Source organism: Falco punctatus (genome assembly GCF_963210335.1).
Source record: "Falco punctatus genome assembly, chromosome: 7".
NCBI classification, from domain to species: Eukaryota; Metazoa; Chordata; class Aves; order Falconiformes; family Falconidae; genus Falco; species Falco punctatus.
In genome coordinates, this window is record NC_137587.1 from 52,898,424 (window position 1) to 52,913,262 (window position 14,839).

Sequence of the window (14,839 nt, forward strand, 5' to 3'; positions counted from 1 at the left end):
GTAAGATGTGTCCCGGCTCAGTCAGCTGTGAAAAGGATGCCGCAATAGGCAGACCTGCTCTTGTCACTGAAGACTGGACCAAAGACGACACCCAGGAATGCGGCCGAGGTTATGCTTGGGGCTAGGCGCAGGGAAATGAACTTCAGGCTTAAAGCAGAAGGCTGTTATCCCAGAGCCATACAACATATTTAGCCTGTAGTCTGTTCTATTAATGAAGAGGCATGTTTCTAAAGCCTCCTCCCACACTGAAGAAATCGGCCCCTTTCCTGGAAACAGGAATACCTGAGGGGGCTGGCAAAAGCCAAGCAAATGGAAGGGCTGTATCTGTTAAATACTGGGAGTAGAGACCTCTAGCTTAAAGAGCACTGGTGTGGCCCCTGCTGAGATTAACTGTAATGCTACGTGCAGTGTAATCAGGGACAGTTTTTTTTATTCATTGACCCAGAATCTTGCTTTGTAAAATAGTTAGATGTTCTTAATTGGAAATTCAGGCTATCATTAATAGGCAATGTGATCTAGTGGACAGAGTTTTGGAGCTGGGAATTGCTGGTTTGTATTGCTTATTTGACAGCTGACTTCTAGGTAATTTTCATGTTTTTTCCCCTACCCTCCCTTATTTTTTTGTGTGGTGGGATCTGCTTAATAAGCTTTGAGATTCCAGGTAAACAGGACTATGTAACAGTTAGATTGGGGGTTAATTACTGTGTGCTAAATAGTGGCTATGCAGAAGTTATACAGAGAAGTTTTATTTTTTTTAAAATGATAGTTAATGAATATGAATTCACTTCAGTTTGTGAAAATTATTTTGTTACAGCTATACCATTTTTATTTCTTCACAGACAAAGAAAGTGTCTTCCTTTCCAAGTTTTGTTGATGGTAAGTTTCACATCATCCATAGTTAAAGTAGGATAAAATGGAAGCAAATGCTTTAATGTGTTTTAAATATCACAGTTCTAAAAACCAGTCAAACCGAAGAGAATACAGCTGAAAAGTTTTGAGGTATTCAACATTTTCATCCCTGCCTGTGGCAATGGGAGACTGGTGGTAATAAAAAGGAGAGGCAGGTAGAGCTCACAAAAGGGTTAAAGTGAAGATGGAGACAGCTACAAATCTGGAAGGGGGTAAAAAAGGTGGTAAGAGTGGCCTCAGCATGGTGGAGATACATGAACATGTAAAAGCATGCTGTTCTTCGTGGCCTTGTGCAGAGGAAGGAGTCGTTTTAACTGTTCAGAGCAGCCCCAGTATCACTTTGATATGATGCCCATTATTGCACTCTGGGAATCTCAGTTGTCGGCACAAAAGGAAAGGTTCTCCTGATCGGACAAAGAATTGGTAATCCAATCCTCTCTTTAGGAGAGCCATGCTTTCATGTGTTCCTTCAGTCTCCTTTGCACTGCTATTACGCATTTTCTGTTTGGAGAAAAATAAGTCAATTTATTAACACAAGAAGGTAGACAGAGATAAAATGGGATTATACTGAAAACCATTATCATTCTCTGATTCACAGACAGCTGAGAGAGCTGAACAGGGGAAAATGCATACAGCTCTTCCTGCAAAGGCAACGTCTGCTCTGTGAAGTGAGCAAAGGCAGTAGGAAACTTCTAAGGATCTGACCCCTTATATCTGCCACGAACACACTTTTCCCCCCAACAGAAGCCATAAATAAATGTTAAAAACTTGATTTCTAATGCCATTCTCAACTGAGGAAAAACTACTAAGATTTAGAATAATAGTAGAATGTCTGGCACATTTTTCTTCTATTCCCTGATCTCATTAGCTTGACTAGCAACTTCTGGTTTTAGTCATTCCCTTGAAGAGCTAGAGCAAATTTGCTCTAGCAAAAGATTGCCCCGTTTACACAGATTGACAAATGAAGGAAATTACATGTAACACTTAGCATGCACCGGCAAACAGGCCCTAAACAGAAGTAAATTAAATGCATTCCCCAAAAGTGGCAGAGACAAGAAAGCAAGCTGATTCTTTGTAATAAGCATCTACTGATTGTATAACAGACAAGCGTGAAGGGAGGCCAGCATGATCAGAGCTTTAAAACACTAGAAAAACCACCCTCACAGCACTTGCAGGTACAACTGCACGCTTTTAATTTTATTGGGACAAAAAGGTTATGTCTTTTTCTTTCCTTACCAATCAGCTCACTGCTCTGTTGGAAAGAGATCAGTATACCCTTTAGATAGCATAATACTTCTTTTTGTTTAGTTCAATCATTTTGCTTTCTCTGATTTTTTTCTATAGTCACACAGTAGGTGAGGTTAAGCTATCTATTAGCCTTTTCCTGTTGCAGGTATTATGTGGCATTGTCTAATACAAACAAATATGTAGGTCACTAAGAGCTTATGATAGCTAACATGACTGCTCTCTGAAATAAAAGAAAAACACAGGTTTTATTATTAATTTGTGTGTAGAGTCCCAAAAGGAACAGGACCCTGCTGCACATCAGGAAAGATTCTGCCAGCTAACGCTCTCTGCTCTTCCCTGAGCCTTGACAGCAATACCACAACCACATTATGGTTCTATTCAACTGTTCAGGCAATTAATTTTCAGCATGACTCCTTATAGCTATATCTGTATCTCTGTTAATACATAATATTTTTCATGTGCAATGCGGGCACAAAACCGAATTGGTTAACAGGCACAAAAAATATTGGAAGTGTGTCCTTTTGGTATTAGAACAGTTTCAGTAGTAGGTACCACTACATGCTTGTAGTGGTCATCAGTTTCATGTTCAGGGGTTCTGGCTTTTTGTTCTCTCGATTTGTCCTATCACCACAAATCTCATTCCCTTGAGCAGTAACAACCATACTGAAGTAAAGAAAGCAGCCAACATACGGAACTTCTAGATAGCCATTCTGCAAGGTGACGTGTGTCCTGTGTCCATTCCTCCGTATGCAGAATCTGCTGCGGTGCCACGCACCCTCAGGTCTCAGTGGCTGGTGGAGTGTGGTGGTTCTGAGCAGGAAGCTGCAAGTGCTTCTTTCTTGGTTTACCACCTAAATCCTCGGTTTACACATGATTTTAGATAAATATAAAAATGTGTTCCTAACAGATTATTAAATTCACTTATACTGAATTATTGAATGACTATTCTTATTATTTTATGAATGCAAAAGGTAAGTTAATATAAAAAGGGTTAGACCTAGTCTACTTAGTGTAGAAATATGTTTATACTTGTTGCATTAATAGATCGGCAGAAACCCAAGTAATCTGTCGAGTTGGCAAGGTAGTGCAGAAATGTACAGTTAGATTTTTCAGAAATAGTTATTTAATATTTAAGCACCAATACTCAACATAAAATTCCAATCTCTGTTCACATTGAACTAATCTTGGAGTTTCAAATCTATTTCTTTCTTCTTCCCTTCCTCATCAGTAAGCTTTACCCATGCTTACAGTCAAGGGCATGCTTAAGTGCTCTGATGAGCTGGGACCTCAGCCAAGTCTGCATTTCTGTATTATTTAAAGCAGTCAGAGATAAGGGAAGAAAACACTCAGGTAACCCAATTTGACCCTGACAATTTTCAATACCATTCCATCCTTCCAACAGATGTTTTATTTTACCTGATAATTGCTTACATTGCCTTCCCGATGGGAGATGTATGTTGGAAATGTTTTCTGCCCAACGTGCTTTTTTTTTTTTTTTTTTTGGGGGGGGGGAGGGGGGGCAGAGGTGACAGTGGTGTTTCTGTATTAGTTATTGCTGTAAGCGTTTTATACGTGCTGTTGTTTTTACACATGATGATGCAGAATTTGTTGCTAGTATAATGAATCTGCAATAAGTAACTTTCTAATGCTCTGAAGAGATGATGAAACCATATCCAACTAAAAAAACCCCAATATTTGAAGAATCCAAATAAATAAAACCAGGGTTCTAGAATTGCTTAAACCCCTAGGTTATTTCCTTGTTCAAAAAGTTTTTCAGACAAATTAGTTAAAAATGCCATTGTTGCCACCGAACAGCCAAGTCATAAGAAAAATTTGTTGTTTCCTTTGTAAGACTTGTTAATTTCACAGACCCCTAAGATATGGACATGCCAGCAGCTTATATGTAAAAATAGATCTGTAAATGTGTCTTTGAAAGGAAAGTGCCTTTTACATAGCCTACCCGTGACTTGGAAATCAAGACAAAAATGTCTTGCACAGAGATGTACAAAGCACTGATATAACCAGAAGTGGGCCAAATTTTACATTCTTGAAAATAGTTGAAGAGAAAACAAACTTTCCTGGGTTCAGCCAGAGCTTCTAAGATAGAAAGGAAGTTGATTAAGGTATTGATATGTTTTAAATAACTAGCACAACTTTTCTTGTTGACAAATCCTGCAGGCTCTTAGAATTTATTTTTTTTTTTGCTAGTAGTAGTAATGACTGTATTAGAACTTGTACCAAGAGTTGCAGTTTTATTTGTCTTCAGACACACAAAATATTTACACACACATCCACACACACCTAAATTACCTACTAAAGGAGGTTAGTTAAACTGATTTAAACATTATGTGGGTAAGCATATTCCAGAGTTAAAGCAACCTTTATTCAATTTAGCCTGAAGTGAATGAAGGAAAACAAAATTCAAGCCACTTTAATTTTGCATGAGCATCTTGCTGCAGGTATCTAATGAAGTTTTGCTAACTTAACATTAAATTCACATCTTTAATTAATTTCCTTCTTTGCTACCCTGGAAACAAGATGTCAATATCATGCAACATTAATATTTTGTTGCATGCTGAAAGAAGTACAAATATATAAGACTTAAGGTTTAGGCCTGAAAAGACCTACAAATAACATTATCAGAAGAGGCATCATATACAATACATCATCCATCTGCTGAAAAATGTAATGGTGCAAAGATGTAAGCAAAGAGGAGCAGAGATACAGTAAATGGAGTTCTTGTGGAATTTTCATTTTCTTTGATTTCATTCAGTGAGTTAGTGCTGCAGGAACAAGGATCATTTTTTGAGGTATTGAAAGACTTGGCCTTCATGAAGTTCCAGTGATTTTTTAAATTAATAGCTTCCCAAGGATTTCCTTGAGGGTTTTCATGCTGTCATGGAGATTGTAATGAAATGTTTTTATTCTTTCCCAATACTTTGAGAATGTTAAATTCCACAGAATTCTATTCTGAGTTATAGTGAAGATCCAAACCATTACTGGATTTGTATAGATGTGATCTAAAGCAAAATGTGTCCTCCTGTGGTATATAATTATCCTTTTGAAGCTTGAAACTAGTGTTAGCTAGCAAAACAAATAGCTGCATTTTGCGTGAGCATTGTTAATATCAGGTCTCTGAAGAGTGCAGGACTGGTATAAATATATGTGTAAGTTTATATGCTTTGATTACTGAGTTACGAAGACTGCTGTTTTTTTGCTGGAGGTTGACATCTCCAGCAGGCAAACGTGAGGTCTGCACAGAAGTGTAGGTGTCAGCAATATTGCTTGAAGAAGAAAGTCACTTCTTTTAATTTATCTTCTGTTGGAAGACTTTTTCTAAATTAGAACAGGTAAATGAGAGATAGCAATGCTCACTAAAAGATATATGTGCAAATCACTATTTCAGTAAGTTTCATCAGCATAGCTTGCTGTATATTCTTCCTTCTCCACATATTAATCTTTCACATGCAATTGATTGTAAATAAGTTGAACTAATGCACTGCATGATAAACCCTTTTTTTTAATTAGCGTCTCCCACCAGTGTCATTTTTCTCCTCACACATGAGACTGATGTACTTCAAAAAATGTGTTAGCAGCTTGGCAAGTTGATACCGCTCAAAGCAAATGTCTTTTGTAAAACTGTGGAGAATCAGAAAATATTCACTGTCAAGAGATTTCAGCCAAACTCTGGAATGACTGGTTTTTACTGTTGATCTAATCAAGCTAGATATAAAGCTTAACAGCTGAATAAAGAGGATGATGAGCATGGCCCCAGTACTTTCCTATATTTTCTTCTTCCCCCCTCCCCCTTTTTCATCCTTAGGAAGAAACAACTTGCAATATACAAGTTAATGTTAATAATAATAAAGTCTCACCAAAGTCACTGTGTAATGAATACTAAGTGTATGCAAAGGCATTCTGTTGAATGGAGGCAGAGATGTGAAGAATATCAAGAAGTTTTTAAGTTCCACTATTTTCCTCTCTCTTTTAACATTACCTTTTTCGTACTCTTCCCACGTGCTCCTCTTCCATAATTGGCTTCTGTGGCTTCCCTGCTTCCAGGGGAAAAGGCTGTGTGCCATGTTGTGCAGATGCCATTTATTAGGTACTGTGAACATTTTACTAAGCCCTGTGCTGAAGCACGTTTCTCCAGTTCTCGGTTTATACAATCTGTACCAGCCTGGGAACTGTATTTTGCTATCAGTCTCTGAATTCAGGACTTACACTTGACTAAACAGCATCGAGGTGCCTACTTTCCTTGTTGCCCAAACTTCCTGAGCTGTTAAGTTTCATGGTAGACCTCTGCCGAAGCAGAGTACAGTGTTGTGCCCGTTGTTCATCAGCTGTTTGCCAGAGAGAATGCCAGAGAGAAGGACTCTGTCCTTCTACAAAAATCTCAAAAAAATGTGGAAGCTCAAATCTGTGTTCAAGCAGAAGTTCAGCTCGTGCACTGTAACAGTATATAAACCCAGTAAAAGTTATGATAAGGGAATATCAGCATTTCTGAAACTTGCAAGTAATTCCAGTGTTTTTATCAGTGCAGCACAGGAAAAAATTCCCAATGATTTTCCTCTAGAATTCCACGGTCAAACCATTATGCAATGTTTTAAATACTGTATGATCAGTTAATATGGTTTTTTTGGGAAATAATTGTAGGGAAAACCATGATTTTCTTTGCCCTGTATTTCTTCACATCTTTCATATTAGCAAAGGTATCAAAACCATTGTTCAAGCCTCGATATCCTTTATTCAGCTTCTCGTCCCTCTACCCTCTTGTGGAAGGCGGTAACTGGAAATGTCTCCTGTCAGTTCCAGGACCTTGTGAACCTGAAGACCTCATCGATGGAATCATCTTTGCAGCCAACTACCTGGGCTCCACGCAGCTGCTCTCCGAGCGCAACCCTTCCAAAAACATCCGCATGATGCAGGCCCAGGAGGCGGTGAGCCGTGTCAAGGTAGGGGTTATGGTGTGTAAATACCGGCTGATCTTTTGACAGTTGATCTCTAAACAGTACGGGGTCTGCAGCTTCAAACTTCCTCTGCAGTACGCTCGTGTGAGTATAGATCTAGTACGGCAAATACCGTTAGTTTCCAGTGCTTATTATGAAGACACTACAGAATCCCTGAAGAACAAAATATAAATTATTCCAGAGTCCATTCAAAATATTTGGAAGCTGTATGAAGAATTCAAGAATTAAAGACAAATTGCAGACTGCAATTAGGAAATATTCCAGTGGCAAAGCACAGGATATTTGTTTGACTCTGGTTTTCCTCTTATGTCATTCATTGTGAAAATTACTCTCAATAGATGGAATTATTAATTTTTTCGGATGAGAAGATTCATTACTATTGTGTTTGGATTTGGTGTTACTTACAGTGAACAGTTTATGGGTAAATAATGTAGCATAGACTGCTTCATACAGCTGTGTAAAAATGTTTTTGGTTAATAATCTAAGTAGGAGGGGCTTTTTTTTTAATTGTTTGTGGATATGCTGTAAATGCCTCATCTGAATAAACACATGGTTAGAAAGAGGTAGATTTAAATGCTAAGAGGAAAATCATGTGCTTAGTCAATAAAGTATTTAATTGGTAAAAATAGCCTGGTTTTGAAGGAAACCAGTTTGGGAAAATCATTTACTTAGCAAAAGGCTGTCATGATTGATTTGGCATTTAGAAACAAATGGAAGGCAAAGAAAAGTCCAGTTCTTTAAATTTTCCAAACCTTTGAATTTCTACTTAGCATATTGTGATGTCTCAAGCAGTAAGTGATTGTTGATTGCAGTTAACTCCCTAAAAACTGTTTAATGTATTAATAACAATCCTAATCTATCAGGGATACTTGACTACTTGAGATAGTCACAGAACAGAGCTTGAGTTACGTTTTATTCAGCAATTACCTGTAGGCATGATTAATGTGGACAGAAAACCTTGAGTTTAAAATAGCACATGTACTGTCATTTTAGACTGCTGTATATTTGGCAGGATAAATGTTATGAGCAGCTGTTAACAGACAACACTCTGGTACCAATTTTTTTGTAACCTATTGACAACATGCATAATGCCATTAAATCCAATTATGCTTGAGATTTGCATAAGATACAAACAAATGTTTCTCTCTTGCACATCCTTCTCCCACTGCCCCCAGACTTTAATTTTTAAGAGTCTGGATTCATAGTCAAAAGGTTTCCCTGACTTCCCACACTGTCTTTTCTCTTTCTTTGTGTGTACATCTGTCTGCATTCTTTTTTTATGCTACTCCTCAGAGGATGCAAAAGGCGGCTAAAATCAAGAAAAAAGCGGTGTGTAAACTGTTTTTCTTGACTGCTAATGTTTCCTTACATTTTTGTTGTCCTTGTTCTCCATGGAGTGTTGTGTCTTTCATTATGGGTCCTCATAAAGTGTCATTTTGGTTTCTTCTTTGTGAAGTAGTAGAACAGTGGATGGAATAAAATGAACTCATTTTCTTCATTGTTCATATGCTGGAGTGGCTGTCTGCTGCTCTTCTTCCGTTGAATACCTGTGATTTGTTTCGTCCAGATACATAGCCAATGTTACCTGGGAAATTTTTTTTTAATGTAATGATTATTTTTATTTTGCTAACCGAAGCAGTAAGAGGTATTTCCTGTGCCAGCGACTTACTGTATATTTTATTAAATTATTATCAATACTTAAAAATAAATAGATTTACCAGGTAGTAGCTGGAACAATTCATACAGGAGATATTTCATTTGGTTAAAAAGTGTACTTCAGTTAACTACATACAGTTGACAAATATCACTAAAATTAATCTTGCTCTTTGTGATGGTCTTGGATGAAAGCAATGCAAGTAATCTCTGCCAGAGGATGTGCTTGCTTTGTGTTTTGCTGGATGGGACTTAATCCAAATAAAATCAATCTGAATGAATTGTAGGCACAGCTAAGCCTTTGTAAGTACAGAAAAGAGCAGCAAATACATCATTCTTCTTTGCACTGTTTCATCAAAGAGCCTGTCTCTGACCTGGAGACTGATGCCTGCCTTTAGCAGAGGGTGATACAGGCTGTGGGTGCTGCTAAATACCCATTTGCCGTAGAGCACCGTGGACAAGGAGCCTGGAGGAATAAATAGGTTCCTGCTGGAACTCAGAGTATTGGTCCGGCTCTTGGATGATGTGTCCGTGAGAGGCAGCAGCTGCTTTGCCACTCGCTGTCCTGTTTTCTCACGGGGGCAGAGCCAGCAGTCACCCTTGGGGAACCGCGTGGCATTGTGCTGTAATCCGGCTTGCTTTGGGACCGCGGTTTCTAATGGGATGCGGAACTGTTTCTCTAGTGAGCAGTGCTCAGAAGCTGAGGTCTAAAAGTCATCTGATGGCTTTCTGTGCTGTGAAATACTAGCTCAGTGCTCAGTTCCTTGTTTTTCAGAAATCTAAAAAAAACCCTAAACCCCACCGCAGCCCTGAGCACCAGCTTGCACTTTTTTTTGGTGAGCTCACTGATGATGGCAAGGGCTAAGCAGCTGATGGGGAGTAAGTCACTTTCTCAGTTCTCCTACTTTCTCCAGTCCGGTGCATCGATGGGACAGTGGGGAAGAAACAGCCGTACTCTTTCTCCTGTTCTGCCTATAAACAGAGAATGTTAGTACTTGAGCTGTCAGTCCCACGGGGTCCGAAAATTTACTCTTGCCCACAAAATCAGAATATGCGTTACTCTTTCCATGCAATAAAGGCATTCTTCGCATGTATTCAGAAACACCTTTGAAAAACTGTCTTTGCAGTGGTTTAGTAGTGCGGTTGCCTCACATCATGTTATGCTTGAAGCATTCAGTGAATTTGTCACTCTAAAGAGGAAATGAAAATTCCCTTTGTAACAAAGCATCTGTCTTTTAGACTTCAGAGGGAGATTCCCAGGCCTTGACTGAAGTGGATCTATTCATCTCCACACAGAGAATCAAAGTTTTAAATGCAGACACACAGGTAAGTTATGATTAAAACTCTTTTAAGAATAATGTTGAGTCAGACTGGGCTTTTATCCTGTTAGTGGGAAACTGCTAAATTTGGATAAATTCACTCCTGTGGAATAGTCAGAAAGAGCAGTGTTAGATCTGCTATTGCTGGAACACTTGCCGTTCGCCAATATATTAATACTGACACCAGTTTTGCTTATTTAATGTATTGGAAAATGTCTGCACGTTGCTGAGATCTATAATTCAATTTAGGAAAATATCCAAAAGTCTTTCAGACTTTCCCTGAAACAGTTTCAGTACGCAAATTTATGGTCTGACAGGGAAGTCATTTCCTGCTTTGACTGAGCTGTTCATATCTTGCCATTTTTAACGTGTAACCTCCAATTTTTCCATAAATCACATCTGAACTACTATCCTCTTTGTCTAAGGTAAATTATTAATTATTTATATTAAAGAAGCATCTGGAGATCACAGCAATGACCAGCCTCATCTTCTAGGAATACACATATTCAATAATGAGGCGGTCTTCATGAGAAGTTATTTTTAAAAATAATTTAAAATTAAATAGATATTATTTATACATGGGTCCCAACATTTAGGATAATAATCTCCCAAGATCTCTTAGACTTTCATCATACTTACATAAAGCCCTTAAATTTCCATTCTTATGAGAAGTTTTGAACAGGGAAATTTTAGTGACATTTTTTGCTTTAGTTTTAACTAAAAAACTCCACTGTACGCATCTAACAGCAGTTGAAAAATAGTAAGACCTCAAGTGTCGTTAAATAACAAACCATTTATAAAGTGCTTACTTAAGCTTGATATAGCTGAACTAGGAAATTAATCTTATAGTATTTGGAAAAATGGTTGAAGTGACCTTACACTGTCCTTCCAGACTTTACAAAGGTAATATTTAGTCTTTTTTTTCAGTAGCGGAACAGACCAAGGATTGTAGGTGATTTTAACTGTCAGAAAGATCAAACCAGATGAACCCTTTGTAGGCAGTTTGTAAGTGGAGATGAGTAAGAGCACAGATTTATCAGAAGTAAATTGTATCAAATCAATTGTTTTGTGACGGCATATATTTGTCCATGGCACAGAAGCAACACACATTGACTTAAAGAAGGCTTTTTTTGGTCATATAATATTTTCTAGATTATATGATCTAGAAACAAGAGATACAAGCAGACTAAAAAATTTTTGGGAGTGTACTTATTTCTGATATATTGCCATCTACATGGCATAAAGAGATAAAGAGCAGAAGGAGACTCAAAAGAATGTTTCTTTGATGTAGTACTGTTCAGTATTTTCTTAAACAACTTAGAAGATGGAAAGAGAAAATGGTTATTGAACTTGTGTCTTGGTGTATAAGATCAGAGTTCAGAAACATCATGGCTAACTAAAGAAATAAGCTGAAACTGTAGGAGGTATTTTAATAAAGATAAATGTAGCACTCTACATTTATTTGTTTTCAATTAGTATATAATTTGTTTTTCTAACAATACAAACCATGAGGCACCTATTTCTTCCCGAAATCGTAAGACAGCGTTACTACCTTTTAATGTGAGGGCAATGATAGTATCTCCAGGAAATGGGTTCTTTTTCTTTTAACATAAGCAGATGTCCTTAACATGCCACTAGAACTCCCAAGAGATGGAGCCAGATGAGGAGCAGAATATCCCATCTAACATGGGCAGCAGTATTTATAATCTGCCATCCGTAAATTGTCCTGATACTGCATTTCATACGTGGTAACTAATACATCTATTTGTTATGGTTCAGCCTTTTTTTGACCTCATGGTAAATGTGCATCATCCAGAGAGTATTATTTATTTATTACGTATTATCAAAGCTTATGACTACTTTTTGCATTAGCAGAAAATAAAATGCTAGTAATTATCACTGTAAATATGACTACAGATAGTTATAGATAAATGAACAGCTACAGTTTATAGTTGCAATGTATGGCAGTAAATAGATTAATTCTCTTTGCTGAGTAAGGATGAGCCTTGGTGGAAGTCCCCCTTTCCCTTCTTTAAACTGTTGAGCATTTCAGCTGAACACCAACCCTTCTAAAAATAAAGAAGGAAAGACCTTTGAGGCAGACCATAAACACCTTGTCAAACTAACTGTTACCTTATTCTCCTGATTCCCCGGAGATTTTTAGTGTACAAAATGCAGTGCACCGTGAGGAACGGTGTCTCATGTAGTCTGTTCAACGAGATGAAAACAGCAATATTGGAAATTATTATAATTACAAGCTCTCTGGCATTTGGCCTGGGGTTTTTAGCTTCTTTCTTTTTTCTTTTTTCTTTTTTCTTTTTTCTTTTTTCTTTTTTCTTTTTTTTTTACAGTGGGTCTTTCAAAGAGCTGTAAGAGACACTCCCATGACTTTTTAGCATTGCTGTCAGCATGCTTTTACATTTTTTGGCTGGGTAATGTTTTTCAGTGCTAGTGGAGTTTCATGACTGGTGTAATTACCGTCAGTCTATTTCAGCTGGTGTGGCAGCTGGCAGAGACGATCTGTTCTTTCATGGCTTTATCAATTATATAAAACCTATTTCTGCAGCGTGCCATCCATGTTTTAATCCATGTTTAGTATTGTACAGCTCACAGGAGGTAGCAGCTGATTTAAAACGTAAAATGCTCCGGTAAAGGATGCCATACAGCAGGGTTCGGTGCTGAGAAGCCCCAGTAAGGTGTATTGCCACGCTGGTGCTGAACCCATCCCTGCCACTCCTTAGTTGCTCATGCATTTGGTTACTGAACACATCCAGCCCGAGCTGACCACCTGTAGAAGCACCCTTAGGTCTGGCCACACGCCTGCTTCATGCGAGGGCGATGTTCCCTGTGCCGCCCCTTCACAGGCTTGCAGGCAGGGCATGGAGCAGCACAGCAGCCAGTCCTGTCTTCTTCCTCGTTCAGCAAAGAGAAACTTTGAGTGAATCAACTGGGAAAAGCAGTAGGGGAAAAGAAAGAGAGAGGTCACAAAGGTGTATGCGCAGAGCCTCTGGCAGATGGCTGATTCCGTAACGTCGTCTGGCTCCTTAGGCTGTCTGACAGTCTGACAGAACGACTTCACTTGAAAGCTGGGGAAAGTGCTTAGGTTTTCCTCCTTCAGGTGTTCTTTGGGTTTCAAGAGGGACAACAAATGGGATTCTAAAAGATTTCCTGAGGAAGGAAGGGAGATTTTGAGAAAGGGGAATCTGGATAGGAGAAGGCAGAACAGGGGGGTTGGAAAATGCCAAGAAAGAGGCTGAATTTCTAAGAACAACTATAAGGGTAACAAGGATGGAATGGATAGGACTAGAAAAGGGACGAGGGAAAGAATAGAGAAACAGATAGACAGAGATGGGAGTCATGGGAAAAGTAACAGAGGGTGAAAATGGGATAATGGTAATGGAAAACAGAATGGAATGGAATATGGAGTGAGAAAGGAAAAAGTCAAGTCACGACTAAGTATAAAGTAAAGATGTGTTTACAGTCACTATATATTATTTGCCTTATTCCAAACTGAAATTGCATTAGACAGGAAAAAGCTGGGGGGGAATGGGGGAATGACTGCTTTCACCCCTACAAGGGGAAAATACAAAGAAAACCTTTGAGTAACTTCTGTGTGATGATAAGGACAGAAAGACTTTCCTGGCAGGTGAGATTAAATGCATTCATTTTCCCAGTCCCTTCACTCCTGTGCACACGGCAGGTATGATTACACCCTTACAGAGTACTTAGTGCAGAGTGCTGAAAAGCAATTATCTCTGCAGAGCTCCCAAGACCCTGCTGAGAGATGTCCATTATAAAACATTTTTCCATGCTGAGAGAAGTGCTATAAATCCTCCTGAGCCCCTGCAACCCTTGAGACACCCCCCAAACCATCTCTTAAACGTCATCAGTTTTCGTGGTTTAGGGATAAGCGTAGAACATCTTATTTCAAGCCTGAGAAGAATCATTACGATAATTTTATGGGTAGTGATTCTCTTCAGTAAGACAGGCGGTTCTAAGCAACAACGATTATTTGTATTTTTCTCTCTTTGACAATTGTACTGAAATTCTTAAAACAATTATTCTTGTAGACTTGAGGAACAATCTTTCTCTTTTAGGCCTTAGATATTTGTTCAGCTAATGGTAAACTAATACCTAGCTGTTCATATAAAGGATGCTGCTGCTTATATAAATGATGAAAATCATGTATTATCTCATACCACGTTTTGGGGGTTTTTTTGAAGATCAGATATCAGGGGAAACGCTGCCACGACAGACACAGCAAGCAGGGTGTCTCAGTCACCTAACGTGGTGGAGTTAGATGAAAACTGACCTTGTGCCGATCACTGGGATCTTCTGATACATATCAAGAGCCACTAGCAAACAAAAAAAATCCGACAGAAAAAAACCAACCCAAAAGGCCTTCTTAACTAAGAACAAACCAAACCAAACCAAACCAAACCTGTAGCCAATTTTTCTTCCTTCACATTAGGAATATCCACACATATATCTAGGCAGGTGCCAAAAGCAGCAGAGACAACCTCAGTCTTGGCTAAGAACTAAAGGTATTTTTAGACACCAGAAAGCAATTTACTGATTTAAAACTAACAGATATCACAAAGTGGAGTGAAACAAATTAATTCAGCATGTTTTTTGTTTTTTTTTATTCCAATTCGGGCAGAATTCGGTGCATGTTTTTAGCTGTTTGAGGAGGTGGGGGAAGGGGACATCCTCAGCTAGTTTGATCAATAAAACTATTAT

General features: G+C 38.4%; 1 protein-coding gene across 4 annotated transcripts in view; it reads left to right on the forward strand.

Annotated features, from left to right (window-relative positions):
- The window catches only part of APBA2 (amyloid beta precursor protein binding family A member 2), a 106,240-nt gene that overhangs the window by 73,003 nt on the left and 18,398 nt on the right, over positions 1-14,839 (forward strand). For 3 of the 4 annotated variants that reach the window (XR_013929488.1, XM_080395588.1, XM_080395587.1), the window contains 4 exons: positions 840-876; positions 6,967-7,112; positions 8,421-8,456; positions 10,020-10,106. Coding sequence is in view for 3 of the 4 variants with exons in the window: in XM_080395588.1 (XP_080251714.1) it covers positions 840-876; positions 6,967-7,112; positions 8,421-8,456; positions 10,020-10,106 (306 nt within the window). In the remaining variant the exon portion in view is untranslated. The remainder of the gene's footprint in view (positions 1-839; positions 877-6,966; positions 7,113-8,420; positions 8,457-10,019; positions 10,107-14,839) is intronic. The other variant, XM_080395589.1, reaches the window with a different exon arrangement.